Genomic DNA, 27,474 nt, shown 5'->3' with positions numbered 1-27,474 from the left:
ATTCACTGTACAACCCCATTTGTATCAAACATAGGCACAAAATGCTGGAGTAACTCAGCGAGACAGGTAGCATCTATGGCGAGAAGGAATGGGTGACGTTTTGGGTCGAGACCCTTCTTCGAATTGAGAGTCAGGGTAGATGGAGTCTAGAGATATGCAAGGGTAAGGTGTGAAAATGACAGATCAAAGCAGACAATTATAATGAAATGTAGAATGGTTTATTGTTAGCTGAAGGGAAGGTGATGAGGAGGCGTATAATCAGTAAAATTAATCAGGACAGTGCCTGTCCCACTGAGTTACTCCAGCATTTTGTGTCTATCGTTGGTGTAAACCAGCATCTGCAGTTCTTTCCTACACATTTTCATCAAGTCGCACAAGAGGCCAATCCAGCAAACCTGGGAATTTGACTGCATAACCAAAATATTGAATTGCTAGTCAGGGAATGTTATGATCAAACCATGGAATAGATTAAGCAGAAAGAAAATCAAAAAGTGCAGATGATGAAAATCATCTGATCGATATTAGGGCAGTACAGTGGTGCTGCGGTAGAGTTGCTGCCCTACAGCAGCGCCAGAGACTCAGGTTCGATCCTGACTACGGGTGCTGTCTGTATGGAGTTTGTACATTCTCCCTGTGGCTGTATGGGTTTTATCCGGGTGTTCCGGTTTCATCCCACACTCCAAAGACGTACAGATTTGTAGGTTAGTAAATTGGCTTCAGTAAAATTGTAAATTGTCCCCAGTGTGTAGGACAGTGTTGGTGTACGGGGTGATCACTGATCGGTGCAGACTTGGTGCGCTGAAGAGCCTGTTTCCGCACTGTATCTCTAAAGTCTCCTAAGTCTAAAATAAAAACAGAAAAAGCTGGAAAAACTCATCAGCAGGTCACTCAATAACCATGGAAAGACAAACTATTTACATTTCAGATCTAGAGAGACAAGGAACAGCAGATGCTACAATCTTAGGCGAAACACAAATTGATGGAGTAACTCAGTGGGATCAACCAACATCAGTGGAGGAAATGGAAAGACGAGACTCTTCTTCAGACTCAACCAGAATATTTCAGATCTGCAACCCTCGTGAAGATAGAGACAAAGAAAGAAACAGGTTAGTTTATGTAGCAGAGGTAGAGTTGGCCAAGTGATGGAACAGAGGAATGGCTCTGATAGGGAATTGTTGGTGTAATTCTGATTGGGGATGATCACATCGAATGGCGGTGCTGGCTCGGAGGGTCGAAAGGCCTACTCCTGCACCTATTGTCTATATGTTGCTAATGTTGTATAGTCTTCTTGAGCACTTATTGCCATCAGGTCCTATCTTTGTTCCACTTCTGTTTTGGTCGTGCTCGTGACATCTGTTTTTTGCTGCCAGAATTCCTACATCTTTCAACTTTATGTCATTTGTTCCTGATAAGTTGCTCAAAGAGAATGGTTACCATCACCGACCAGGCTCCCCATCATTGACTCCATCTCCCCATCATTGACTCCATCTCCCTATCATTGACCAGGCTCCCCATCATTGACCAGGCTCCCCATCATTGACTCCATCTCCACTCTTGCTGCCTTGCAAAAGTTGCCAACATAATCAATGGCTTGTCCCACTCCTGTTGGGCAGAAGGTACGAACACTTGAAACCATGCACCATTGGACTCTGGACTAGCTTCTTCCCCTCTGTGATCAGGCTTCTGAACGATCCTTCCATAATCTAGGGCACTTCGATTCACCTCTTCCCCATTGTGGACATTGGACTTTGTCTATGGAACAATGGGTGTCAGGAGTTATGGGGAGAAGGCAGGAGAATGGGGTTAAGAGGGAAAGATAGATCAGGCATGATTGAACGGTGGAGTAGACTTGATCGGCTGAATGGCTTAATTCTGCTCCTATCACATGAACTGATGCACAACAATGCTGAGAACTATATTCTGTACGTTCCCCTTTGGTCTACCTATCGTACTTGAGTTTGACTTGATCGCATTTATGTATAGTCTTATCAGATCTGGTTGGGCAGCATGGAAACAAAGCCTTTCACTGTACTTTGGTACGTGACAATAAACCTAAATCTTTAGTAGCAAAAGGGAATCGTCATCTTAGCAGTCTTGGCTTCAGCCACAAAAACAATGACTTCATTATCCGTGTGTCTATGTGTATAGTTTGTCCTTTGTGTAAATCTATCTGGAAGCAGATAATTATCTGAAACCCTCTTCCTGACATGTTCAAAGATGTTGACCATTAGCGTCACGCAAATCTAAACAAGACATTAAATTTAAGACAATCGGGAAAATAAATATAAGGTGCTGCCATTACAGCTAAAACAATGTTTCTTAATTAATATCATCAAATGCATGTCTCGTTGTATAGTATACGTTTATTCTTACCTTTAGTTCACAGTTCTGGTTCACTGCCAGATTACTTGGTTTAATGTCCTGCACAAAGAGAAGAATCTACCTTTAGCAGCGTCTTGGCAAGTGCAGGTATTCAATATTTGGGAAGAAAAGATCATCTCCACTTGGCAAATAATTCAACTGAGTTACTGTACATGTTTTGATATTTGGACACATTTGTGACACAACCAGTCAAAATATAATTTTGCAAGGATTAGCGCACTTGAACTTATTACAAGAGGAAGTGGCCAGTTGATAATGATTAAGAATTAAATGCACTATAAAGAGGAACATTTGTGGTTTGAGAGTCATTTATTTTTTATGCGAGAAATAGTATCTATTAAGTTATGGAGCTCAAGGTTAAAATGATTTATTAAAGAAAGTGCCTTACCCTGTGTATAATCCCAGCAGAATGGATGTACTGCGGGAGAAATCAGTCACAAAGTAAGTGGAATATCAAAGCAATAAATATCTTTGCATCTTCATATCAAGGAATATAATTGTAAGACTGAATAATTGTCCCACTATATGTGAAGAGATATCCATTTTGAATTGGCGTAGATCGCTGCAGTCCTCTCGGATTTAGGCTGGTGATTTTTCTCGAGTGAAGATAGGTTCCACTAGTGGCATTACACATGCAAGAATACAAATTATCAGAGCAGGAGAAATTTCCACCCAAAAATTTTCCACAGATAATGAAAATCTGAAATAAAATATGGGATTTCCCATGAATGTTGTCAGTTTGGGCAGCATATGCGAGGAGAAATAAATCATTGAACCGACCGACCCACTTGTAGCTGAAGAGACTCACGGCTGACACCGTCTGATAACTTATTAGCTCTGTTTCTTGATCCATGGATACTGTCCAAACTGGTGAGCATTTCCAACAATTTCAGTTGTAAGTTCTGCTTAACAATGAATTTCTCCTTCAGAGCTCATCCATCAAGGAACCATTTGGCTATTTACAATAAACTGTGAAAAATATGTAGTTAAATGTCCTTTTTTCATACAAAATGCAGTAAAGCCTTACAATTGCCTTCATTAAGTGGTTATAGAGTTGATGGGATAGCTATGAAGTGACAATTCTACCAATCAATATAATAAGCCTCACTATCCTCAAATCTTTCAATTCCAAGTACTCATTCCTTTCCACCAACCCCATCTTACATTTGTTCCCAGAATTCAAAATAAAAATGAGTTAGAATTGCAAATATAAATTACAATTGATGGATAGGGAATGTTCTGAGGTAGGACGGGTCAAACGCAGGCAGGTGGGCTAGCATAGATGGGGCATCTTAGTCAGCAGGGCAAGTTGGGCTGAAGGGCCTGTTTCTGTGCTGTATGATACTATGACTCTAATGATATCTAAAATATAATTTAGGGTGGCACAGCGGTAGTGTGGTTGTCCTACAGCACCAGAGACCTGGGTTTGATCTTGTCAATGGGTGCTGTCGGTATGTAGTTTGTACATTGTTCCTGTGACCAGGTATTCTCCAGGTGCTCTGGTTTCTTCTCACACTCCAAAGACGTGCAGGCTTCTGCAAATTGTAAATTGTCCCTAGTGTGTAGGATGGTGCTAGTGTACAGGGTGACCGCTGGTCGGCGCGGACATGGTGGGCCTGTTTCCGCGCTGTATCTCTAAATTCTATCTGAGGACAATTTGTGGCAGATCAGTGATAGGGACAGAGGAGGCAATTCACTTTCTGGTTGTTATTGTAAGAATTGAATTGAACCAAGTCCATATATATTTTGAAAAAGTCAAATTGGTTGAATATAGATGTCCAACTATTGGAAATACTGACAGACACCAATGTGATTTGCAGAATGACAAAAACATGAACACTACAAGTTAGCCTGTATCTATCTTTTTGGTTCAAAATCCAAGTTTGGTGTTGTTTCTTTTTCACTTATCGTTAACTGTATTAAAAGCAGGAATATGATAAATTAGATGATAAGAGACAAATGGCTCATTTTGTTTGATTTAGGACCTGGGGCCAGAACTTATGACATGTGAATGGACTGGCATCTGCTGGACTTCTGATGATGGAGCCAATCGAGCAAATCCACATACGATCTCCTTCAAGAGTACAGACATGATCTGCAGACTCTTCCATCTGAATAGACCAAGTTAATAACAAGGTGATTACTAGTTTTTAATTGATTTTTTTGAAACGCCTAGCACAGCACAGTAACAGGCCTTTCGGCCCCCCTAATCCATGCCATCCATTCATGCTAGTTCTATGTAATAAAAAAGAACTGCAAATGCTGGTTTATACCAGAGATAGACACATAATGGTGGAGTTACTCAGCAGCTCAGGCAGCATCTATGAAGAAAATGGATAGGTGACGTTTTGGGTCAAGGCCCTTCTTCAGAGTGAAGAAAGGTCCCGACCCGAAACGTATCTATCCATTTTCTCCAGAGATGCTGCTTGACCCACTGCGTTAATCCGGCATTGTGTTCTATGTTGTCCCACTTTCACATCCACTGGGGGTAATTTACAGAGGACAATTAGCCTACAAACCTGCACATCTTTGGGATGTGAGTGGAAGCCGGAGCACCCGTGTTTTGGAGCCTGGAAGGTTAAAGCAGCCTGGATCCTTCTCTGTGAATCGATCCTGTGCCACTGCCACATCCACCTACATCCTCCCCCGCAACCCACTTCCCACCCCCACCCCGCCCAGTCTCCTCACCTTCAGGCCACATAGAATCTGGTACAATAGGAACACCACCATGTTGTCAGGGAGCTTCTGTTTCTTCATGATGTGACTCAGGTCATGCTCCATAAATGGCATCACCATGTAACTGTGAACAGAGTAATATTCGCACAGTTTGTTACTCCTGGAAGTTATGTTTTTATCTCTGCTCTATACTATTATTGCAATACATTATCTTATTGTGCAATTGTGTATCTTTGTGTTTCCCAAATTGGACAGATGCACGTTTAGCAAAGGTTTTCCGGGGGCCAAACGCGGGCAGGTGGGACTAGCGTAGATGAGGCATCTTGGTCAGCATGGGCAGGTTGTGCCAAAGGTCCTGTTTCTGTGTGTATGACTTTATGTCTCCATAGTGCATTTATGTAATAGTCCCAAATTCTTCCTGATCGCAGATGATCTAGAACATGGGATAGGAATTGCGGGAGATAGACACAAAATGCTGGAGGAACTCAGCGGGTCAGGCAGCATCTCTGGAGATCCTATTGCTCCAGAGATGCTGCCTGACCCGCAGAATTACTCCAGCACTTTGTGTCTATCTTTGGTATGAATCAGTATCTGCAGTTCTTTGTTTCCACACAGGAATTGTGGGCATCTTTGTAACACTTATTACTGAAAGGAAATATTCCCAATTGCCTTTTCAGGATAGGAAATTGATATAATTGACATAATTGATATAATTTAATTGCCACACAACCAAGGTCGGTAAGGACTTAATGTTAAGTGAGGACTGAAGAGCCAGCTCTACTATTGAGCGCTGGAGACACTGGACCCTGTCTAATAACTTACCCTCCATTTGTTTGCTCTGCAACCATGTAAATACTTCCTCTTAAAGATAAAATACAAAATCCTTTTGAAAATTACTATTGATTCTCTGTCTGCCAACATTAAGGGAGTGGATTCCAGGACACATCAAGTGGAAAGTAACTTATTCTAATTTCTTTTCTCTGGCTCTCTTGCCAACAAGCTCACATCAATCTCGTCTAGCTACCTTCCTGATCCCAGAACAGGTTTTCCTGGTTTATTAACTTTAATCTATTGAAATGCTGGACAAGTCAACAACTCTGGAGAGAGAAACAGAGGTAACATTTCTGGTCAATGATTGCTCGTCTCAATTCAGATGAGATATCATTGTCTGAAAATATTGAGTTGCTCATACTTACTTTAGTTGGCACTTGGGAAGGGAACAACAGTCCATATTCTTTCTGCTGGCTTGCACATTCACCTCAACCACACTGCAGTGTAGAAGTACTGAGGGTGCTAGAAGTCAGGTACTGGCACGTCTATGATCTATGATTCACTATCTCCAGAGCCGGCTGCGGTTCAACCTGAGACAAGGTCCAATTTGTATCTGGCTCCTCAGCTTCATACTAGCAACAACATATTGACCATGACCCCAATCATTTACTGGTGTCACCTATCTTCATTGAAATGGTTCAGTTTAGTTTAGAGATACATTGAGGCAATCTCAAGTACAGCTCAGGCCATTAACTGTTGCAGTCTCCAAAGATGAGCATTTCCTGGACTTCCTATTTTTTTTTTTTCAGAGATATTGAATAAATAGGCCACCACTGTTGGACAAATTATGGGTAATTATGAGTCAGAGTATAGGAGTGAGATCGACGATTGATTGAATGGTGCCAGAACAACAGCTTTGTTCTCAACATCAGTAGGACCAAGGAGCAGATTATTGACTTTAGAAGAGGGAAGCTGAGCTTTTCTTACTCAATGGGTTGGCAATGGAGAGAATCAAAAACTTCAAGTTCCTGGACATGTAAATCTCAGCAGATCCATCCTGGGTCCAGAACATTGATGCAATCATAAAGAAATCTCATCTATGCCTCAACTTCTTTAGAAGATTGAGGAGATTCGGTATGTCGATGAATGCTCTCTAGTGAACTTCTACAGGTGTACAGAAGAGAGCATATTGAGTGGTTGCATCGTGGCCTGGTTTGGCAACCCGAGCACCCAGGAACAAAGGAGATCATAAAAAGTAGTTGACACTGCCTGGTCCATCACGGGTACTGACCTCCCCAACATCAAAGGGATCTAATGGAGAAGTTTCGTAAAAGGCAGCCATCATTGTCAGAGACCCACAACATCCTGGCTACACACTCATTTCACTCCTGCCATCGGGAAGAATGTATCGGAGTCTGAAAGCTGTAACCACCAGGTTCAAGACCAGCTTCTTCCCAACAATCATCATGCTCTTGAACACTAAACAACAACTAAGCTGGGAAACATGACGTGTCTTGGTTCAATGGTCCTTTATTGTCACACATGCACTGCACAGTGACATTCTTGCACCCGTTGCCACATTTTGTGCCATTTACAAAAAAAAAGAAAAAGTTCAAAGCTGGATGTACACGTGCCCCATCCAGGTAAGCCCAGGTGAACCCCAGACTGCTGCAGGGCCTCCTCCATCGCTCTCGAATGGCTCTAAGCACTAAGGATTTCGGGCTTTTTTGTACTAATACAGGAAACCCTCATGATAACAGACCATAATGGGGGAATTGCCGATTGGCCGCTATAATCCACCGGGTGGCGCCAGCAATGGCTGCCTCACCAACAATCTGTCTGTCCCTTCCCTCTGTGTTTTAATAGTATGTGTTAAATGTATGTTTTTAATGTTCTTTAGCTTGTTTTATGTGGGGGGGGTGGGGGAAACTTTTTCTAATATCTAACCTCGACGGAGATGCGATTTTTAATTTTTTTTTCTGTATTGTATCTCCGTCCACATTGCGGCCTAACACCGAGGATTTGGTAACCTTTGCTGCAGATCGACTTTTGAGAGCTCCACCGCGGGTGCCTGTGGATTTACCATCGCGGAGCTCCTGATTCCTTAGCCAGGGATCTACCTCGGAGTTCCAACCGTGGGTGCTTGCAGACTTAACATCACGAAACCCGCGGTCTCTGGTGAGAGACCGACTTCGGGAACTCCAAGCCGCGGGAGCTTCGACCGCCCTGATGCTGGAGCTTCGACCGCCGGCTATGGGAGATTCGATCGCCCCGATGGATGGTTCAACTGCCCCGACCGCGGGAGAATAAAGAGGAAGAAGATTGGACTTTTTTGCCTTCCATCACAGTGAGGAATGTGGGGAATCCGCTGTGGTGGATGTTTATGTTAACTTTCATGTAGTTGTGTGTCTTGTTGCTTTTTTTTCCCGTATGGTTGTATGGTATTTCGCATTTCTCTGTACCTTAATTGGTACACGTGACAATAAAATACCTTTGAAACCTTTAAGGTATTATCATTGTATGTAGTAGAAACAAAGAACTGCAGATGCTGGTTATAACACAAAAGGACACAAAGTGCTGGACTGACTCAGCATTTCAGGCAGAATCTCTGGAGAACATAGATAAGTGGCGTTGCGGGTCAGGACCCTGCGCCAGACCGATTCAGTCTGATGAGTTACTCTAGCATTTTATGTTGTTTCGCCTTTAAATTAGGGGTTGATGCGGCTGGTGTGCATCAGCAAGCCATTCTTCACCAGCTACTGTACTGTCCAGTGATAAGGCTGTTGTTGTGACTCACGTTGTAGTCCCTGGCTGGCAGAGCTGTCCTCAGGCTACCACCAATAGGACGTGCTCGGTCACCGTGATGTTCCCTGCCCTCTCACTAGGCCGCTTCTTCCTGTCGGCCGTCACTTTGTCCGTTCCCCCACCGCCACCTCCTCCTTCTCCCGTCGCTTTGTCCACTCTGCCGCTTCCTCCCCCACTGTTGCCTCCTCCTCCTCCAAGGTGGAATATGTCGGTGACTCCAGGGGAGAGGCCGCGGGTGGTGAGAGGGGAGGGAGCTCCATGATAACCGAGTGCAACCTGTCGGTGGCAGCGGCCTGAAGAAAGCACTGCCGACCAGTTGCTACAATGTGACCCACAACAACAGCCCAGTCAACTGGGCTCGGCTGCTGGTGAAGACGGGCTCATGGTGCACCTTGTGAGCCGGGGGAAGCTTCGGTAGGTCCGTCCACTATAACTGAAATCTGTTATAAGGGGATCGTTAAATCAAAGGTTTACTGGATTGGGGATTTAAATGTATTTGTTTTTGTTTGTTTATGAGATATCTATGCGTGCTGTGTTTACAGACCGGTTTAACTGCTGTCAGTAAGAATTTAATTGTTCTATTTTTGGTACATATGACAATTAGACAAGCTTGACTATGTTGTCAAAGGCATGCTGCCCAAGGCAGCAGAAGCTTCCTGCTACCAAATGTTGAATGGGTCATTGGTATGGCATGGCAACCAGTAACAAAAGTATGCAGGAGTAAGGATGCAAGGCTGCAGAATAATGCAGATATGTGGAGGTGGGAATGAGATTTGAGCATTTTGAATTTAATGCCCTGAGAATGCCAGGAATGAGTAGGTTAACCTATGTTGAGCGTTTTCCGGCACTGGGCCTATACTTGCTGGAGTTTAGAAGAATGAGGGGTGAGCTCATTAAAACTTACAGAACAGTGAAAGGCTTGGATAGGATGGATGTGGAGAGGATGTTTCCACTAGTGGGAGAGTCTCAGACTAGAGGTCATATTCTCAGAATTAAGGGACGTTCCTTTAGGAAAGAGATGAGGAGATAGTTATTCAGTCAAAGGGTGGTGAATCTGTGGAATTCTTTATCACACAAGGTTGTGGAGGCCGTCAGTGGATATTTTAAAGAGATAGATACATTTTTAATTAGTACAGGTGTCAGAGGTTATGCGGAAAAGGCAGGAGAATGGGGTTAGGATGGAGAGATAGATCAGCCAGGATTGAAAGGCGGAGTAGACTTGGTAGACTGAATGGCCTAATTCTACATAAGATCACATGATCTTATGCATGGATGAACTAATGGACATTAGTGACTCTACTTTAGATATACAGTGTGGAACCAGGCCCCTCGGCCCACCGAGTTTGTGCTGGCCAGTGATCACCGTACGCTAGCACTATCTTGCACACAATGGACAATTTACAATTTTACCAAAGCTAATTAACCTACAAACCTGAAGTTCTTTGGAGTGTGGGAGGTAACCAGAGCACCTGGAAAAAACCCATGCAGTCACTGGGAGAAAGTACAAACAGCATACAGTCAGGATTGAACCCGGATCTCTGGCACTGCAAGGCAATAACACTACTGCTGCACCACTGTACCACCCTAATAATGATAAGATGATTTTCATTATCTGAACTTTTTCGATTTTCTTTCTGCTTAATCTATTCTATGGTTTGTTCATACATTCCCTGACTTGTATTCCAACATTCTGTACAGACAGTACCCGTAGTCAGAATTGAACCCAGATCTCTGGCGCTGCAAGGCAGCAACTCCACCACTGCGCTGCCGTGCTGCCCTAGATTGAGGATTGTAACAGATGAAGCCTGAGTGCTTTAAGTTGTTATGCAAAGAGAATGGAATTCAGAAGACTAACAAGGAAAGTAGTCAAAGAGGTTGTACCGGGAATTGGTAGAGGTTTATGTAACAGCAAGACAGTGCACGTCACAGAGGAATCCAAAACATTATAAGTGTAGTAAGAAATAACAAACATTAGGCATGTACTCACAAGCTCTGGAATGTCTGCAAGTAGTCTTCAGGTGAAAATACATTCAGCAAACAGACCACCTGCAAAAGCAAAATTGCTGGCAATAGTCAGAGTTGAAACATGAACAAACTGCATATACCATGTTAATGTGTTCAGAATTTATTTGTGATACCCGTGGATCTGAACTTACGTTTTCATGTTTGATATGTTTAAGCAGTCGCAGTTCACGGTACGCCCTCTTGGCATGCATTAAAGACTGGAAGGGGCGGTGCAGCTTTTTCACAGCCACTTTCTCCCCTGTCTTCTGGTCAATAGCTGAGCTACACAAGAAACAGGGTATTAGACTTGCCGGCTGATGAGGTGGTGCCAGTGGAGAGTGCTCATCGCAGGTGTCAGAGGTCATGGAGAGGAAGAAACAGACAGACATTTCCCACCAAGTGCGAAACAGTATTAACAGAGGCCTGGCTAATCGTTAGAGATACAGCATGGAAACAGGCTATTTGACCCACCAGGTCCGCACCGACCAGCGATCACCCATACAGTAGTTCTGTCCTACACACTAGGGACAATATACAGAAGCCAATTAACCCACAAACCTGCACGTGTGGGAGCAAAGCGGAGCACCCAGAGAAAAATACACGCGTACAAACTCTTCACAGCCAGCACCCATAATCAGGGTGGAACCCAGGTCTATGGCACTGCAAGGCAGCAACTCTACCGCTGCGCCACTGTGCTACCATCTCTGATGAGGATAATAAACCTCTCAGAAAGTCAAGGAGTAAACTAAACAGTAGCAGTGGAAATAAAACTTTTGGTTTGTAGGAAAAATAAGTTTTAATGCTGAGAACTCCATGGAAGGGGACACAGTCTCAGAAAAAGGTGTAGGTCGTTTAGGACCTTTAAGTTGATGGTAGTGAATCGTCTGAGTTCTCAGCATTGGGAGGGCTGCAGAGGCTCCGTTATTGAGTACATTCAAAATAGCAATCACCAGATCTTTGGGCATTAAGTAAATCAAGGGTTATGGAGGTAGCGCCATAATAAACCTGTCTGTTTATTATCTTAACCAAAGGTGCATAATTGTTGGCACATTGGTGTAGCAGGTAGAGCCACTGCCTAAAAGCGCCAGAAACCCAGATTTGTTCCTAACCTTGAGTACTGTCTGTGTGGAGTTTGCACACTCTTCCTGTGACCGCATGGTTTTTACTTCCAGTTTCTTCCCACATCTGAAAGACCTTTGGAATTGTAGGTTCATTGGGCTCTGTAAAGTGCCCCTGTTGTGTTGGGAGTGAATGCAAAAAAAGGGATAATATAGAATGAGTGTGAACGGGTGATCGACGGTCGGTGTGGACCCGGTGGCCTGTTTCCATGCTGTATCTTTCAGTCAAATAATCAAAAAAACACCATGGTCTTATCTGCCCCTTCAGATGATGTAAAAAAAAATTCCAAGGCACTTTTTCAAAGAAGAAAAAAGCAGTTGTCCAAGAATCTTGAACAAACACATACCTTAAGGGCCTGTCCCACTTACACGACATGTTGCGGGGTGACGCCTGTTTGCTCGTGAGTAGTCGCCCAAAGAGTTGTACCTTTTTCTGGTCGCCGCTGGATTTTCAACATTTTGAAAATTATTGGCGACCTGCTGCGACTATGACGGGTGCCGGCAAATCGCCGAAAAAAATTGCGTAAGTTGGACAGGCCCTTTAACCAACACCAGTCATTGCTACCCATGGTAAATGCCTCTGAGTAGGAAGTACATTTTCAATTGTAATGTCCTTAAGACATTCAGTCCTTAAGATATCTTCAGACTTAATGGTCAGAAGAAGGGTTCCAACCCAAAACGTCACCGATTCTTTTTCCCCAGCGATGCTGCCTGACACTGAGTTACTCCAGCAGTTTGTGTCTATTCATATGACAGTCTTATTTCAGAACATATTTTTCTTTATATCTGTTGAGTAAGTTGATTATCTCACTGATTGCAGGTCATAAAGTTAGTCAATAATTCTCCAAGGTGTTTTTTTTTCCACTGTGTCTAGTCACATAAATAAGAAATAATCAAACTATCAGTGAACAGAAATAGCATTGTCCATTATCCAGAAATGTTTCAATTCCCCTTGCACGGTTCCATCTTTCTCTTATTCTCCATCATCGATCCCGGACTTGGCATTCTGAGCAAAGCAACCTGAATGGAACGGGGATATGTCACAGTGAATGCCCCATCATCAATGTCTACATTAGAAACAGAAAATAGGTGCAGGAGTAGGTCATTTAGCCCTTCGAGGCAGCAACACCATTCAATATGATCATGACTGATCATCCGAAATCAGTACCCCGTTCCTGCTTTCTCCCCATATCCCTTGATTCATTAGCCCAAAGAGCTATATCTAACTCTCTCTTGAAAACATCCAGAGAATTGGCCTCCACTGCCTTCTGTGGCAGAGAATTCCACAGATTCACAACTCTCTGGGTGAAATTAGTTTTTCCTCATCTCAGTCCTAAATGGCTTACCCCTTATTCTTAATCTCATTACAACAACAACTACACTCCAGTGCTTCAATGACTGCAGAGTTGTGTGAGATACTTGGTGAGATACTTTATGCTCTATTTTAATCCAAAACTTTTAATAAGCAAATGTATTACAAAATGAGAGATTCGCAAGAAAAAGTCAATGACAGTGCCCGAAAGTAAACTGAAAATTGCAAGTCAAATACTGGAGACAATATGTTTGATTCATGCAGCACAGTAATAGGGCATTCCTGCCATCATGTCTATGTCAGTGCTAGCAATTTCAGAGAACAGGCAATTAGTCAAACTTCTTGATCTTTCCCATTAGTATTGTAGATCTCTCCTTTAATAATATCACTAATTCAAAATTGATAAATAGTGCAAGCAAAATACAAGTAATGGAGGAGCACAAATCATTCTCAATATTCAACAACATTTTAAATTATGTTTATTAAACGTGTGCCACTAAAATGTACGATCAAATATTGCTAAAAATGTTTATTCACAGTTTAAGGAGGTCCATTCCTTTATACATTTACTTTAGACTTTAGAGGCACAGTGTGGAAACAGGCCACCGGGTCCACGCCGACCAGCGTTCACCCCATACACCAGCACTATCCCACACACCAAGGACAGTTTACAATTTACAGAAACCAATTAACCTACAAACTATTTATTTGGAGTGTGGGAGGATACTGGAGCACCCAGAGAAAACCCATGCAGTCACAGGAAGAACGTACAAACTCCCTACAGACCCGTAGTCAGGATTGAACCCAAGTCTCTGCTGCTGTAAGGCAGCTGTGCCACCGTTGTCACTGTGTATTTTGAAGGTCCTCTTATTTTATATATCCCATTGGATATTGGTACATTATTCTCAGGAAGGGTCTAGTCCCGAAACGTCATCAATTCCTTCTCTCCAGAGATGCTGCCTGTCCCGCTGAGTTACTTCAGCTTTTTGTGTCTATCTTTGGTTTAAGCCAGCATCTGCAGTTCCTTCCTACACATTATTCTTATGTCCATTGGTCAACTGTTAATAAATCATGCAGCTATCATGCTGATAACATATTACAGGGACTGATCTGACCCATTTGTGAACTGAAGTAAATGGTTATTGAGCAGGTATTTATTTAGTTGGGTTGAAAATGTGTGCAATACTAATTGACATATTTGCACTGAAATTTCATGACCCTTTAACCATATTTGTTATTAATATCACACAACAACATTTCATCCCAATTTTTAAAGACTTATTCTCAACCTACTGGCAACACTGAAATGGCTGTTTTTATTTATCTTCCCACTTTCCCAGGCTTTGTTGCTTGGTCGTGATTTTTGGATGTGCTTCAAAGAGATTTTTGATCTAATTATATAATCAGGGAATGTAAAGGCCAAAACACTCAGTTTTACAGGTAGTAAATCAGTAGTAAAGTTTTAGTGATATTGGAAATGTAGAAATGTGGCACATACTCATATGAGTGACATTGCCTCTATCGCTACTTGGTGTTACTGTAACACTCTAACCCTGGCCTTAATTTTTTGTCTAATTGTAGTCCTGTAGGTCTGTGTCCAAGATGGCTGCCGTGAAGAGAGAGTGGACGCTGGCGTGCTTTGGCTGCCGCTGCTCCCTCTTCACACTGTGTTTTTGAATTTCTGTTTTTGGATTGAATTCTGTTTTTAATTTGTCTCTGTGATGTCTTTATTACTTGTTATATTCCGATTATATGTTATTCCGATTACTATGTAAGGTGTCCTTGAGATGTCTGAAAGGCGCCCATTAAATAAAATTTATTATTATTATTATTAACTCTTGGTAAAAGCATCCCTGCTTTTGATCTATCTTTAAATAACGTGCCCACAGTTAGACATTTCTAAAATGAACCAAACCCTCAACCACAGGGAAGAGTTTGATAAAGTTAAATCTAAAACATATTTTTGAATATACTGCCACAGTCAAGCAATGGATGCACGTTCAAAATAGTGAGAAACTGATTCAGAGCTGATTGCTCAAGATCCACCATTTTCTCTCCTTCTCCACTGATATGGCTGTATCTTTCTGTTTTGACAGCAGACAAAACATTTGGTCTTCATGTTTAAACATGATAGGTACATCAAAGGGTGGTCCATTAATGAAAATGATCCAAACCCTTTCATCAGTCTGAAGACACAGAGAGCCGGAGTAACTCAGTAGGTCAGGTAGCATCTCTGAAGGACATGGTGAGGTGACATTGCGACTCAGGAACCTTCGTCAGTCAGGGCTCTTCATACGTTTATGTGATAGGAGCAGAATTAGGCCATTCGGCCCATCAAGTCTACCCTGCCATTCAATCATGGCTTATCTATCTTTCCTTCTCAATCCCATTCTCCTGCCTTCTCCCCATAACGCCTGACACTCGTTCTAATTATGAATCTATCTATCTCAACCTTAAAAATATCCATTGACTTGGCCTCCACAGCTGTGGCAATGAATTCCACAGATTCACCACCCTCTATCTAAAGAATTTCTTCCTCATCTCCTTCCTAAAGGAACATCCATTAATTCTGAGGCTATGACCTCTGGTCCTAGACTCTCCCATTAGTGGAAACATCCTATCCACATCCACTTTATCCAAGCCTTTCACTATTCAAGTCAGTTCAATCAGTTTCTTTCATTTTAATTCTGTTTCCAACTCCCCATTTTAAAGTAATTGTTCTCTTGACGATTTGGTCTACATCTATCAAGGCCATTATCCCTGTTGTCTCCAACTCTCCTCCCCGATGCTGCCCGACCTGCTACCGTGCTCTCCATAATGTGATGGGCAAAGACCCATCATTTATTTATTTGCCTCTGTACTCCACTAATTGAGATTTGTAACAGAAAAAATCACATGTGTTGCACATTGTCAGATTTTAATAAGGGCCATTTTTATACATTTTGGTTTCACCATGTGGAAATTACAGCAGTGTTTATACATAGTCCCCCCATTTCAGGGCACCATAATGTTTGGGACACAGTAATGTCATGTAAATGAAAGTAATCATGTTTAGTATTTTGTTGCATATCCTTTGCATGCAATGACTGCTTGAAGTCTGCAATTAATGAACATCACCAGTTGCTGGATGCCTTCTCTGGTGATGCTCTGCCAGGCCTGTATTGCAGCCATCTTTAGCTTATGCTTGTTTTGGGGGTTAGTCCCCTTCAGTTTCCTATTCAGCATATAAATGGCATGCTCAATTGGGTTCAGATCCAGTGATTGACTTGGCCACTCAAGAATTGACCTTTTTTAGCTTTGAAAAACTCCTGTTGCTTTAGCACTATGTTTGGGATCATTGTCTTGCTGTAGAATGAACCTCCGAAAATGTGTTTTGAGGTATTTGTTTGAACTTAAGCAGATAGGATGTGTCTATACACTTCAGAATTCATTATGCTAATACCATCATCATTGAAGCAGGGCTGCCAACTCTCACGCTTTGAGCGTGAGACTCACGCCCTCAAGCAAACTCTCACACCCACACGCTCATCAGACATTTCTCACGCTCAGTGGTGAGAAATTTTGTGATCAACAAAAATGTCAAAACTCGGATAAACTGCATGGTCCGCGGGTGTTGGAGAGCAGGGGCTGCGGGAGGGATGGGAGCAGAACCAGCTGCGGGAACAGATGCGGGGAGCCGGGACTGGTGAGTTTGCGGCGCTGTCGAGTGTTTGCGCGGCTAGCGAGTCGCTCGCTGCAGCTCTGGCCATGGAGCGCTCCGGACAGTGCGAGTGTCCCGGAGAATTGAGAGAGAGAAGAAAGGAGAGGGGGGGGGGGAGAGAGAGGTGGGAGAGGGGGGAAGAGAGAGAGGGAAGAGAGAGAGAGGGAAGAAAGAGGGAAGAAAGAGGGAAGAGAGAGGGTGTGGAGAGGGAGGAGAGGGTAAGAGTGAATGGGAGAGAGAGAGGGGGAAGAGAGGGGAGAGGGGAAAAGATAGAGAGATGGGGGGGCAAAGAGAAAGAGGAGATAGAGACAGATGAGAAAGAGAGAGGGGAGAGAGAGCCAGGTGGAGAGTGAGGTGGGAGGGAGAAATGGGGGAGAGAGGGAGAGAGAGATGAGAGAGAGAGGTGAGAGGAGAGACAGAGAGAGAGGGGAGAGTGTGTAGAGAGGGAGAGAGAAGGAGAGATAGGGAGGGAGAAAGAGAGAGAGGGGGAGAGAGAGAGAAGAAAGAGAGGGGAGAGAGAGGGGGGAGAGAGAGTTAGGGGAAAGAGAGGGGAGAGAGAGGGAGAGGGGGGGGAGAGAGAGGGGACGAGAGAGAGGGGGAGAGTGAGGTGGGAGGGAGAGAGGGGGAAGAGAGAGAGGGAGAGAGAGGGGAAGAGAGGAGAGAGAGGGGTGGGCGAGAGGGGGGGGGGGCAGAGAGAGTTAGGGGAAAGAGGGGAGAGAGTTAGGGGAAATAGAACGGAGAGAGGGGACGAGAGAGAGGGGGAGAGTGAGGTGGGAGGAAGAGAGGGGGGAGAGAGAGGGGGGAGAGAGAGGGGGGAGAGAGAGAGGGGAGAGAGAGAGAGAGAGAGAGAGAGAGAGAGGGGATAGAGAGAGGAGAGAGGGGGGAGAGAGAGGGGAGAGAGAGAGGAGAGAGAGGGGGAGAGAGAGAGGGGAGAGAGAGAGAGGGGAGAGAGGGGAAGAGAGGAGAGAGAGAGGGGGCGGAGAAAAAGGGGGGAGAGAGAGGGGAGAGAGAAGAGAGGGAAGAGAGGGAAGAGAGGGAAGGGGAGAGAGTGAAAGGTGTGAGACAGGGGAGAGAGGAGAGGGGGAGGGGAGAGAGGAGAGGGGAGGGGAGGGGAGAGAGAGGGGGGAGAGGAGAGAGAGCGGAAGAGGGAGAGAGAGAGGGATGAGAGTGAGGTGGGAGGGAGAGAGAGAAGGGAGAGAAAGAGAGGTGGAGAGAGAGAGGAGAGAGAGGGAGGAGAGAGGGGGGGAGAGAGGGGAGGGGGATTGAGAGGCAGGGCTGCCAACTCCCATGCATTGAGCGTGAGAATCACGCATTTCACCAAATTCTCACGCTGATCACAAATTTCTCTCGCTCTGTTGTGAGAAATTCTGTGATCAACGAAAATTTCAAAACTCATATCAACTGCATGGGCCGCGGGTGTTGGAAGCAGAAGCAGCGGCGGGGACAGATGCGGACGGGGAGCGGGGCTGGAGAGCGTTTGCCTGGCTGGCGAGTCGCTCACTGCAGCTCCGGCCATGGAGCAGCCTCAGTGCAAGAATCCCGGGCTGTCGGAGGCGTCGAAGTGTTGCGCCGCTGCCGTGAGAGTCTCTGTGCCGAATTCGCCCAGGTGACCGGCATGGATCAGGCTGCGGCTCGGTGCATCCTGGAGGACAACCAGTGGCTGCTGGAAGTAAGTACCAAGCACTGGGTAGATACGGTGGAAGATAGTGGACTTCAAATGGGGGTGGATGGTGAAAGCATCCTGCTTGCCTGCTAGATTTTCACTTACTGTAACTGCAGGAAAAATGTTCCCGATGTTGGGGGCGTTCAGAACCATGGGTCACAGTTTAAGAATAAAGGGGGGGGGGGCAGTTAGGACTGAGATGAGAACAAACTTTCTTCACGCAGAGAGTTGTGAATCTGTGGAATTCTCTGCCACAGAAGGCAGTGCCAATTCACTGGATGTTTTCAAGAGAGAGTTACATTTAGTTCTTGGGGCTAACGACATCAAGGGATATGGGGAAAAAACAGGAAAGAGGTACTGATTTTAGATGAATAGCCATGATCATATTGAATGGCAGTGCTGGCTCGAAGGGCCGATGGCCTATTCCTGCACCTATTTTCTATGTTTCTATGCTTGAGTATATGGCAATAAAACTCGATCACTTGATTTTGAAGCATTCATGCATGGTGGAGGTATAATGTAGTCATAGAGTGATACAGTGTGAAAACAGGCCCTTCGGTGCAACTTGCCCACACCCGCCAACATGTCCCAGCTACGCTACCTGCTTTTGGTCCATACCTCCAAACCTGTCCTATCCATGTATCAGTCTAACTTTTTCTTAAATGTTGGGATGGTCCCTGCCTCAACTACCTCCTCTGGCAGCTTGTTCCATACACCCATCACCCTTTGTGTGGATAAAGTTACCCCTTAAAAAGTTACCTCTTAAAAATACTTCATACAAAAAACATTGAAATCATACTTCTACAGTGCACTAAAACATGATTTTAATACATCAAATTTCAAAAGGTTCCTACCCCTTCTTCCACACCCTCTCCCCACTCGGTTGCTCCACTCCCTCACCGGGTACTCCCAAGGCCAGTGATCAGTGATCGCACAGCCTCCCCCCTTTCAAAAACGCTCCAATCCAATTTAAAGCATATATATTGTATTCAAGTGTAAGTTAAAAGACTCGCTACAGTATGCACCTTATTGCACAATTTCAAGCTGAAAAATGCAAATGTTCTGTACCAATGGGAGAGGGCACCCTCCTCCTCCCCCCCGGTCCCTATGCTCCCTCGGGCTTGGTCTTTCGCAATTTCTCACTCCCAACTCTCACCCAATGTTGGCAGCCCTGTTGAAGATAAGTGAGTCAGTACCTTCAGCAGCCATACATGCCCAGCCATAACACCCCACCACCGTGTTTCACAGATGAGGTGGTATGCTTTGGATCTTGGGCAGTTCCTTCTCTCCTCCATACTTTGCTCTTGCCACCACTCTGATATAAGTTCATCTTCGTCTCATCTGTCCATAAGACCTTTCTCCAGAACTGTGGTTTGTCTTTTAAGTACTTCTTGGCAAACTGTAACCTGGCCATCTATTTTTGAAGCTAACCAGTGGTTTGCATCTTGCAGTGTAGCCTCTGTAATTCTGTTCATGAAGTCTTCAGCGGACAGTGGTCATTGACAAATCTACACCTGTAGAGTGTTTCTGATCTGTCGGACAGGTGTTTGGGGATTTTTCTTTATTATAGAGAGAATTCTTCTGTCATCAGCTGTGGAGGTCTTCCTTGGCCTGCCAGTCCCTTTGCGATTAGTAAGCTCACGTGTGCTCTCTTTCTTCTTAATGATGTTCCAAACAGTTGATTCTGGTAAGCCTAAGGTTTCACTGATGTCTCTAACAGTTTTATTCTTGTTTTCCAGTCTCATAATGGCTTCTTTGACTTTCATTGGCACAACTTTGGTCCTCATGTTGATAAACAGCAATAAAAGTTTCCAAAGGTGATGGAAAGACTGGAGGAAAGACTAGGCGCTGATAGCTCTCTTGTACCTGCATTATGGAACACACTTGAGCAAATACAAACGCCTGTGAAGCCATTTGTCCCAAACATTGTGGTGCCCTGAAATGGGGGGACTATGTGTAAACACGACTGTAACTTCTACATGGTGAAACCAAAATGCATAAAAATGGCCTTTATTAAAATCTGACAATGTGCACTTTAACCACATGTGATTTTTTTCTATTACAAATCTCAAATTGTGGAGTACAGAGGCAAATAAATAAATGATGGGTTTTTGTCCCAAACATTATGGAGGGTACTGTAGGTATTTCTAGCATTCTCTGCTTCTGTTTGCATTGGTCAAGGTTTACATGGGAAAGTGGCACATGTCTCACTTCCGTCAGGACAAACAAACTAAGGAATGGTTTTAAGATGTATTGGAGGTGTGGAGGTCCAGTGAGCGGATTGGCTTCAATCTCTGTATTTTGACAGAAACCATGTGGGAAGAGGAGATGGACTTTAGAAATGAGCGAAACAGACCGATTAATGGAGATACAAGGAACTGCAGATGCTGGTTTACTAAAAAAAGACAAAGCCCTGGAGTACCTCAGCAGTCAGGGAGCATCTCTGGAGAACATGGATAAAGCAGGCCCAAACTGAAACAGGCTCCCCAGCCATAATGTCACCAATCCATGTCCTCCAGAGATGCTACCTGACCTGTTGAGTTACTCCAGCACTGTGTCTTCCGACTGATTAAATGGGTTCGGCTCATCTTTTCATATTCTGTTGTGCTGCTGTAAGTAAATAATTTAATTGTTCTGTTTGGGACATATGACAATAAAACACTCTTGACGGTGTTAACAGACGAGTCTTCATATACACGCCATGCCTGAAGACGTAGTGTTGTCACCTTATCTCCCTGCCCAGTTGATCACTCCCGTTTCGAAACTTGTTTCTAAACTATTTGCATCCATTTAATGATATTCCTTTACTCGCTCTCTTCCCCCCCGATGTTGGCGACATCGATAATTTCATGGCAGATAATGAAACCCAATAAAATGTATTTTTCATCTCTATTGACTTTGGTGGGCGACAGACCCCAAGCCCAGTAATGTAAACACGGCAACCACTCCCAACCCATTCCACATCTTTACTCCAGGGTACACAAAATTGCTGGGGAAACTTCGCTCCATAGATGCTGCTGCACCCGCTGAGTTTCCCCAGCAATTTTGTGTACCTTCGATATTCCAGCATCTGCAGTTCCCTTTTGAACAAGTTACTCCAGGTTTTCGTCTCCAAAATTCTCGTGAATTTGCCTGGAGTTTCATGCTGTGTGTGTACTGCTCTTATCAATAGTTTTACCACCATATACGACGCGCCGCTTTACCATCTCCCCTCCCTTCTAACACCCATGCCGTTAGTTGTTGTGTCCTTTCTAGACCCCCTCAAGGACAGTCAAAGATCAAGCAACTCCTCAGGACCCACAACCCGGCCGCATCGCCCTGTCTGAAGCTCAGACCCGTCAATATGCAGTAACAGTCACCGCTTGCTCACCACACACTGCCGTACGCCCCCGATCCTATCGGGCTGAGATCGATGTACTTGACCGGCACTTCCCACAGTGTCTTGTTCACTTCTTTTCGGTGGAAGCCTCTCCTGGTCGGCGTTCCCATTTCCTCTCTCCCCGGGGCAGAGCTAAAGTCCAAGCGGGAGGGGTGCAACCAGAGGCGAGCCTCTCTCTGCAAGTTGCCCAGGTTTGTCTCACCTGCCCAGCTCCTCGCGATTGCGCACTCAAACTGGAACAAACTCCCTGCCCTCTGTTAACCCTTGGTGAGCAACGCATTCATTAAGCTCATAAGTCGTAGGAGCAGAATTAGGCCATTCGGCCCATCGAGGCTACTCCGCCATTCAATCATCATGGCTGATCTATCCTTCCCTCTCAACCCCATTCTCCTGCCTTCTCCCCATAACCAGTGAAAGGGTGTAGTGCCCCCAAACTGTACCCTTCCCATTTCCATTCCACCGGTGACAAGATTTCCAATATTTTTTTTACAAGAGACCCAGCACAGTACTTGTGTCCGAACACTTGCTTCATAAGTTCATTAGTCCAGGAGCAGAATCAAGTCATTCTGTCCATCAAGTCTACTCCATCATTCAATCATGGCTGATCTAACTTTCCCTCTCAACCCCATTTTCATGCCTTCTCCCTATAATCTTCGACACCCGCACTAATCACTAATCTTACCCAGGCATTTTGTCAGCTGGTCGGCCCTTCAAATTCCTGAACAAGTTCACAGTTGTCTCAAGCTGACTGTTGATCTTCTCCCCATCCTGAGGCAGATAAAAACAAGTCCCTTTAGGATCAGATAAAATAAATAGAAATGGTGGAAACGATCGGTTTTGTCAAGAGTCAGAGCCAGTGAAAAGGGAAATTAAGTTAATGGTTCAGGGTAAAACAGACAGTGATGGAGCATTGTGATTGGGGTTGGTTTTATCCTGGGCCTGGCCTAGATGGCCATTGAAGGCTCCAGACTGTGGGCAGTCGAGGGTTCAGCCTGACCTTCTTCCGAGCCTATGTTGGTGCCCACATGTCCCTGGAGAGGGAGCAAGGGGTGTTCAGGGGAATTTGGAGACCTTCCAATGATACTGGTCACCACGCGGGCCTTGCGTGCATGGCAATGTCGTAACTTGATGGTTGATATTGGCAAATTGCACAAAGTTTTGATTTATGCAGAACTTAGTATCTGCGATTGTGCAATAAAAGCTCCTTATAAAAAGAAAAGTGCCAGAAGAACTCAGCGGGGCAGGCAGCATCAGTGGAGGGAACGGGTGTGGGATTCTTTGCTTCTCGCTGCATGGACACTGCCTGATGTGTGGAGTGTGATGCATATGGTGGCACGGAGGTGCAGTGGTAGAGTTTCTGCCTTACAGCACCAGAGACCCTAGTTCAATCTGACTTTCTGAGTTGGCTGTACAGAGTTTGTATGTTCTCCCCGTGACCGCGTGAGATTTCTCTGGGTGCTCCGGTTCCCTCCCACACTCCAAAGACGTATAGGTGTGTAGGTTAATTGGCTTTGGTAAAGATTGTAAATTGTCCCCAGTGTGTAGGATGGCGCTAGTGTACGGGGTGGTGCTGGTTAGTGGCACTCAGTGGGCCGAAGGGCCTGTTTCTGTGCTGTATCTCGAAAGTCGAAAGTCCAAAAGTCTGAAGTATAGTTGAGGGAATTGTTGCTTGTTTCAGCACGAATGCTGCCTGATGGGTGGAGTGTTTATGATTCAGAGCCCCAATGTCTGCAGGGGTTTTGATTTCCTTTTAGGCAGATATGATGGCGGCACTTAAGTGATCTTTGGGTAGGCATATGGATATGCAGGGAATGGAGTAATATAGACTCTATGCAAATAGATAAGAATTGGCCTTGGCCTCATGTTCGGCACAGACATTGTGGGCCGAAGGGACTGTCACAGGTGCTACCTGGGCTGATCTCGATTTCCAACAAGGTCTGTTTATTTTTACACTAAGCTTCCAATTGTGGTGTCATATCTTTTTCCCATTTCATTTGTGAATTTATTTTATTTTTGTTTCATTCAATTTAATTTATTTTTGTTACTGGACAATGGTGCCCACTACTTCGGTAACATAAATGTCCTTCCTATTGTGAATAAATCATGCTTTAGGTTCACTGGACACCGTTGAAAAGCAAGATGGAATGTTTGGGTTTGAAGTTTTCATTGCTCAAAAAGGATATTTTAGTATAATTGAGTTTAAACAGGTCCTTCAGCCCACAGAGTCCGCACCAACCATCGATCCCTATCCGACACACTAGGTACAATTTACGATCTTTACCGAAGCCAATTAACCGACAAGCCTGTACATCTTTGGAGTGTGGGAGGAAACCGGAGCTGCCGGGGAAAACGCACAAGGTCACAGGGAGAACGTATAAACTCCGTACAGACAGAACCTGTGGTGAGGATCGAACCCGGGTCTCTGGTGCTGTAAGGCAGCAACTCTACCTCTGCGCCACCGTGCAAGATAGAAGATTCTAAGGAATGGGTGGATGTGAAGTGTTCTTTGCTCAGAAAGGATACGTACACAAAATAACAGGTCGAGGTTGCTTGATCAAATTAATGGGCACACAAGTAGTCCCGGGCTTTTCTCTGAGGGTTGTCACCTCGTCGTGGGGGAGAAGCTTTTGTTGCACCTATGTTCCTGAGAGCAGAAACATCTAGAGCTATGGTTCTGACAGTTTCAGCCATGATGAGCAGGTCAACGGGGGGGGGGGGGGGGGGGGGGGGGGGGGGGGGGGGGGGTGGGGGAAGGTTCCAGGAAGACCTCAGTGGTGAAACAGGCAGTGCTGGTGTCTGGCCAGCAGGTGGAGCATCACAACAGCTGGGAAGGTGGAGGAAGACTGTAGCAGGGAGACATTCCCAACCTGCAGAATGATAGAGCAGAGAAGCACAACTAGGCCATTCAGCCCATCGAGTCTGCTCCGCATTTCCATCATACTTGATCTAGTTTGAGTTTATTGTAACATGTACGAGGTACAATGAAAAGCTTTTGTTGCGTGCTAACCAGTCAGTGGAAAGACTGCAATCGAGCCATCCACAGTGTACATCTGTATACGTGATATATGATAAAGGGAATAATGTGAAGAACATTAGAGCAAGATAAAGTCCGGTAATATCCAGTAATTAGGGTGGCACGGTGGTGCAGCGGTAGAGTTGCTGTCTTACAGCGCTTGCAGCGCCGGAGACCCGGGTTCGATCCCGACTACGGGTGCTGTCTGGACGGAGTTTGCACATTCTCCCCGTGACCACATGGGTTTTCTCTGAGATCTTCGGTTTTCTCCCACACTCCAAAAACATACAAGTATGTAGGTTAATTGGCTTGGTGTATGTGTAAATTGGCCCCAGTGTGTGTAGGATAGTGTTAATGTGCGGGGATCGCTGGTCGGTGCGGACTCGGTGGGCCGAAGGACCTGTTTCCGCGCTGTACCTCTAAACTAAATAAAACTAAAATATCCGATGAAAGATTGTCCAACGGTCCCCAATGAAGTGGGCAGTAGCTCAGGACTGCTATCTAGTTGTTGGTAGGATGGTTCAGTTGCCTGGTAAAAGCTTTACGTTACCAAACCCATTCTCCTGCTTTCCCCCAACCATGGTGGAGCCCATGCCATTGGACCCAGATCTGTCTCAGTCACGGACTGTAAGGAGACTGTCTGCACACCAGTCTCCCCATGTTAAAAGATGTCCAGCACAGATGTCCACCGGATCGGGGCTCGTGAGTGCCGGTGGTTGGATGGGGCATGTTAGTGCTGGAGGTAGGTCGAGGATGCACCACTGAGGGAACAAAGAGGGCCCCGGCTTGGGGGGAGAGGGGAGGGGGGGAGGGGGGTGCGCCAAGAGAACCATTGGGGACTATAATTAATACTTTGTAACTTTGGCGGCACCTTATACGTGGCGACTCGTTGCACACTTTGTGCATGGTTTACTAGACCAAGGATTTCACTGTGACATGTCACATGTGATAATACAGTATCAATCGATCAATCAATGACCGGCCTCTTCAGTCATCTCAAGACACACAGCAAGGACCCACCAGGAGGACAATCATAGCCAACTTCAAGTGACTGACGATGATAATGAATAAATTAGATGGGTAGTTCAAATGGAAGAATGAAACTTAAGTAGAGTGTCATTAGGTCTCGAGAAAGGCTGTGGGAAGATATATGATGCCACTATATTAGCAAAGTGAGTAAATTACTGGATGAAGGATCCAGGGTCAGGAGCTCAAGTTTCACTCTGGCAGCTGAGGAATATAAATTCAGTTAGTTAAATAAATGTGAAATCGGGAAGTAATGGTAACTATGAAACCTCAATTGAACCCATCTCGATCTCTGACACTACTTTATCCAGTCAAGCTGAAAGACTCACAATGTGCTTCATTCTTAATTGTCCTTCGACAATGTTCAACAAGCTACTCAGATCAGGAGCAAAGTGGTATGGGCAGAGAGCGAGGGGGGCCGCTGAGAACGACGGGAGACCTGGCGGGGGAGGGGCAGCAGGGGGCAGTAGCTGGAATGCTCAGTGAATTTTTGCAAATTTGTCACCGTCAAAGGTGGAGTGGACTTGTGCACTGCCTCGGTGAGGCCTGCTACATGATCTTGCCAGGTTGCGCAAAAAATAAAGCATTTCACTGCTCCTTGGTACACGTGACAATAAAGTATCATTGTGAAGCAAAACGAGGAGATTGGTCCTGGAGAATTTGGGGGATATCTGTCAATTTTCTCTCCTTCCCACTGGGGAATGGTCTGGATTAAGCCGAACACCTCTGTCTTACAACGTGGCTGGAAGCAAGTTCTCACCACGCAATACATTGTGAGTCTGATGCAATTAACATCATTATTTGAAACCTCGAACATATTGCAGGCTGCAGTATCTTTGCCAATGTATTCATTAACCAATACAGATTGCAATCTATTAACAGACCGACTCGAAGCTGGAAATGTTCCCAGAATTATAACTTTATTATTGTGTAAGAACAATTAAATGTTAAACTAGTTGTTTGTGCTCCTGGTTTTGTTTACAAGAGATACAGCGTGGAAACAGGCCATTCGGCCCACCATGTCCGCGCCCATCAGTGATCACCCCGTACACCAGTTCTATCCCACACACTAGGGGCAATTTGCAGAAGCCAAGTAAACTACAAACCAGCACTTCTTTGTAATGTGGAAGGAAACCGGAGCACCCGGAGAAAACCTACGAGCTCATGGGGATAACGTACAAACTCCATACAGACAGCACCCGCAGTCAGGATTGAACCCGGGTCTCTGGCGCTGTAAGGCAGCAACTCTACCGCTGTGTCTAATTTTTTACTCTGAAGGTACAGTAAACTCAGAGTAAGACATTTTAACCTGGAGCATGGAGTAGTGCAGATAGTATTTGGACGTTTCTCCAGGGGATCCTCTTTAGATCAACACTAAATGTCACTGTGAGTACATTTTATGAATTGTAAGTCACAAACCAACGTTGCTCCTCGCTGATAGAAACATTTTCCGCACAGGAAAACGAAGATCAAACCATTTCAGGAATAAAAAGATGGACGCACTGCACTAATTTGTTTGAGGGTAGAACATAAGAAGTTGAGATGGGTGCGGCCATTTGGCCCTTCGTGCCTGCTACGCCAGTCAACAGCGTTAACATCTTCACACCGGTATATGCGACGAACTG

General features: G+C 44.9%; 1 protein-coding gene across 2 annotated transcripts in view; it reads right to left on the bottom strand.

Annotated features, from left to right (window-relative positions):
* Nucleotides 1–22,052, bottom strand: part of LOC116983390 (mitogen-activated protein kinase 14A-like) — a 32,840-nt gene extending 10,788 nt beyond the window's left edge. The window contains exons 1-6 of one of the 2 annotated variants that reach the window (XM_033037131.1): nt 21,802–22,052; nt 10,791–10,920; nt 10,622–10,680; nt 5,071–5,182; nt 2,771–2,800; nt 2,374–2,421 (exon numbers count right to left, since the gene is read on the bottom strand). In XM_033037131.1, the coding sequence (XP_032893022.1) occupies nt 2,374–2,421; nt 2,771–2,800; nt 5,071–5,182; nt 10,622–10,680; nt 10,791–10,920; nt 21,802–21,920 (498 nt within the window). In that variant the 5' untranslated portion in view covers nt 21,921–22,052. The remainder of the gene's footprint in view (nt 1–2,373; nt 2,422–2,770; nt 2,801–5,070; nt 5,183–10,621; nt 10,681–10,790; nt 10,921–21,801) is intronic. The other variant, XM_033037132.1, reaches the window with a different exon arrangement.
* Nucleotides 22,053–27,474: the final 5,422 nt, after the last annotated feature.

Source organism: Amblyraja radiata, chromosome 18 (assembly GCF_010909765.2).
Source record: "Amblyraja radiata isolate CabotCenter1 chromosome 18, sAmbRad1.1.pri, whole genome shotgun sequence".
Lineage (NCBI taxonomy): Eukaryota > Metazoa > Chordata > Chondrichthyes > Rajiformes > Rajidae > Amblyraja > Amblyraja radiata.
This window is presented reverse-complemented; position numbering and strand designations above follow the sequence as displayed.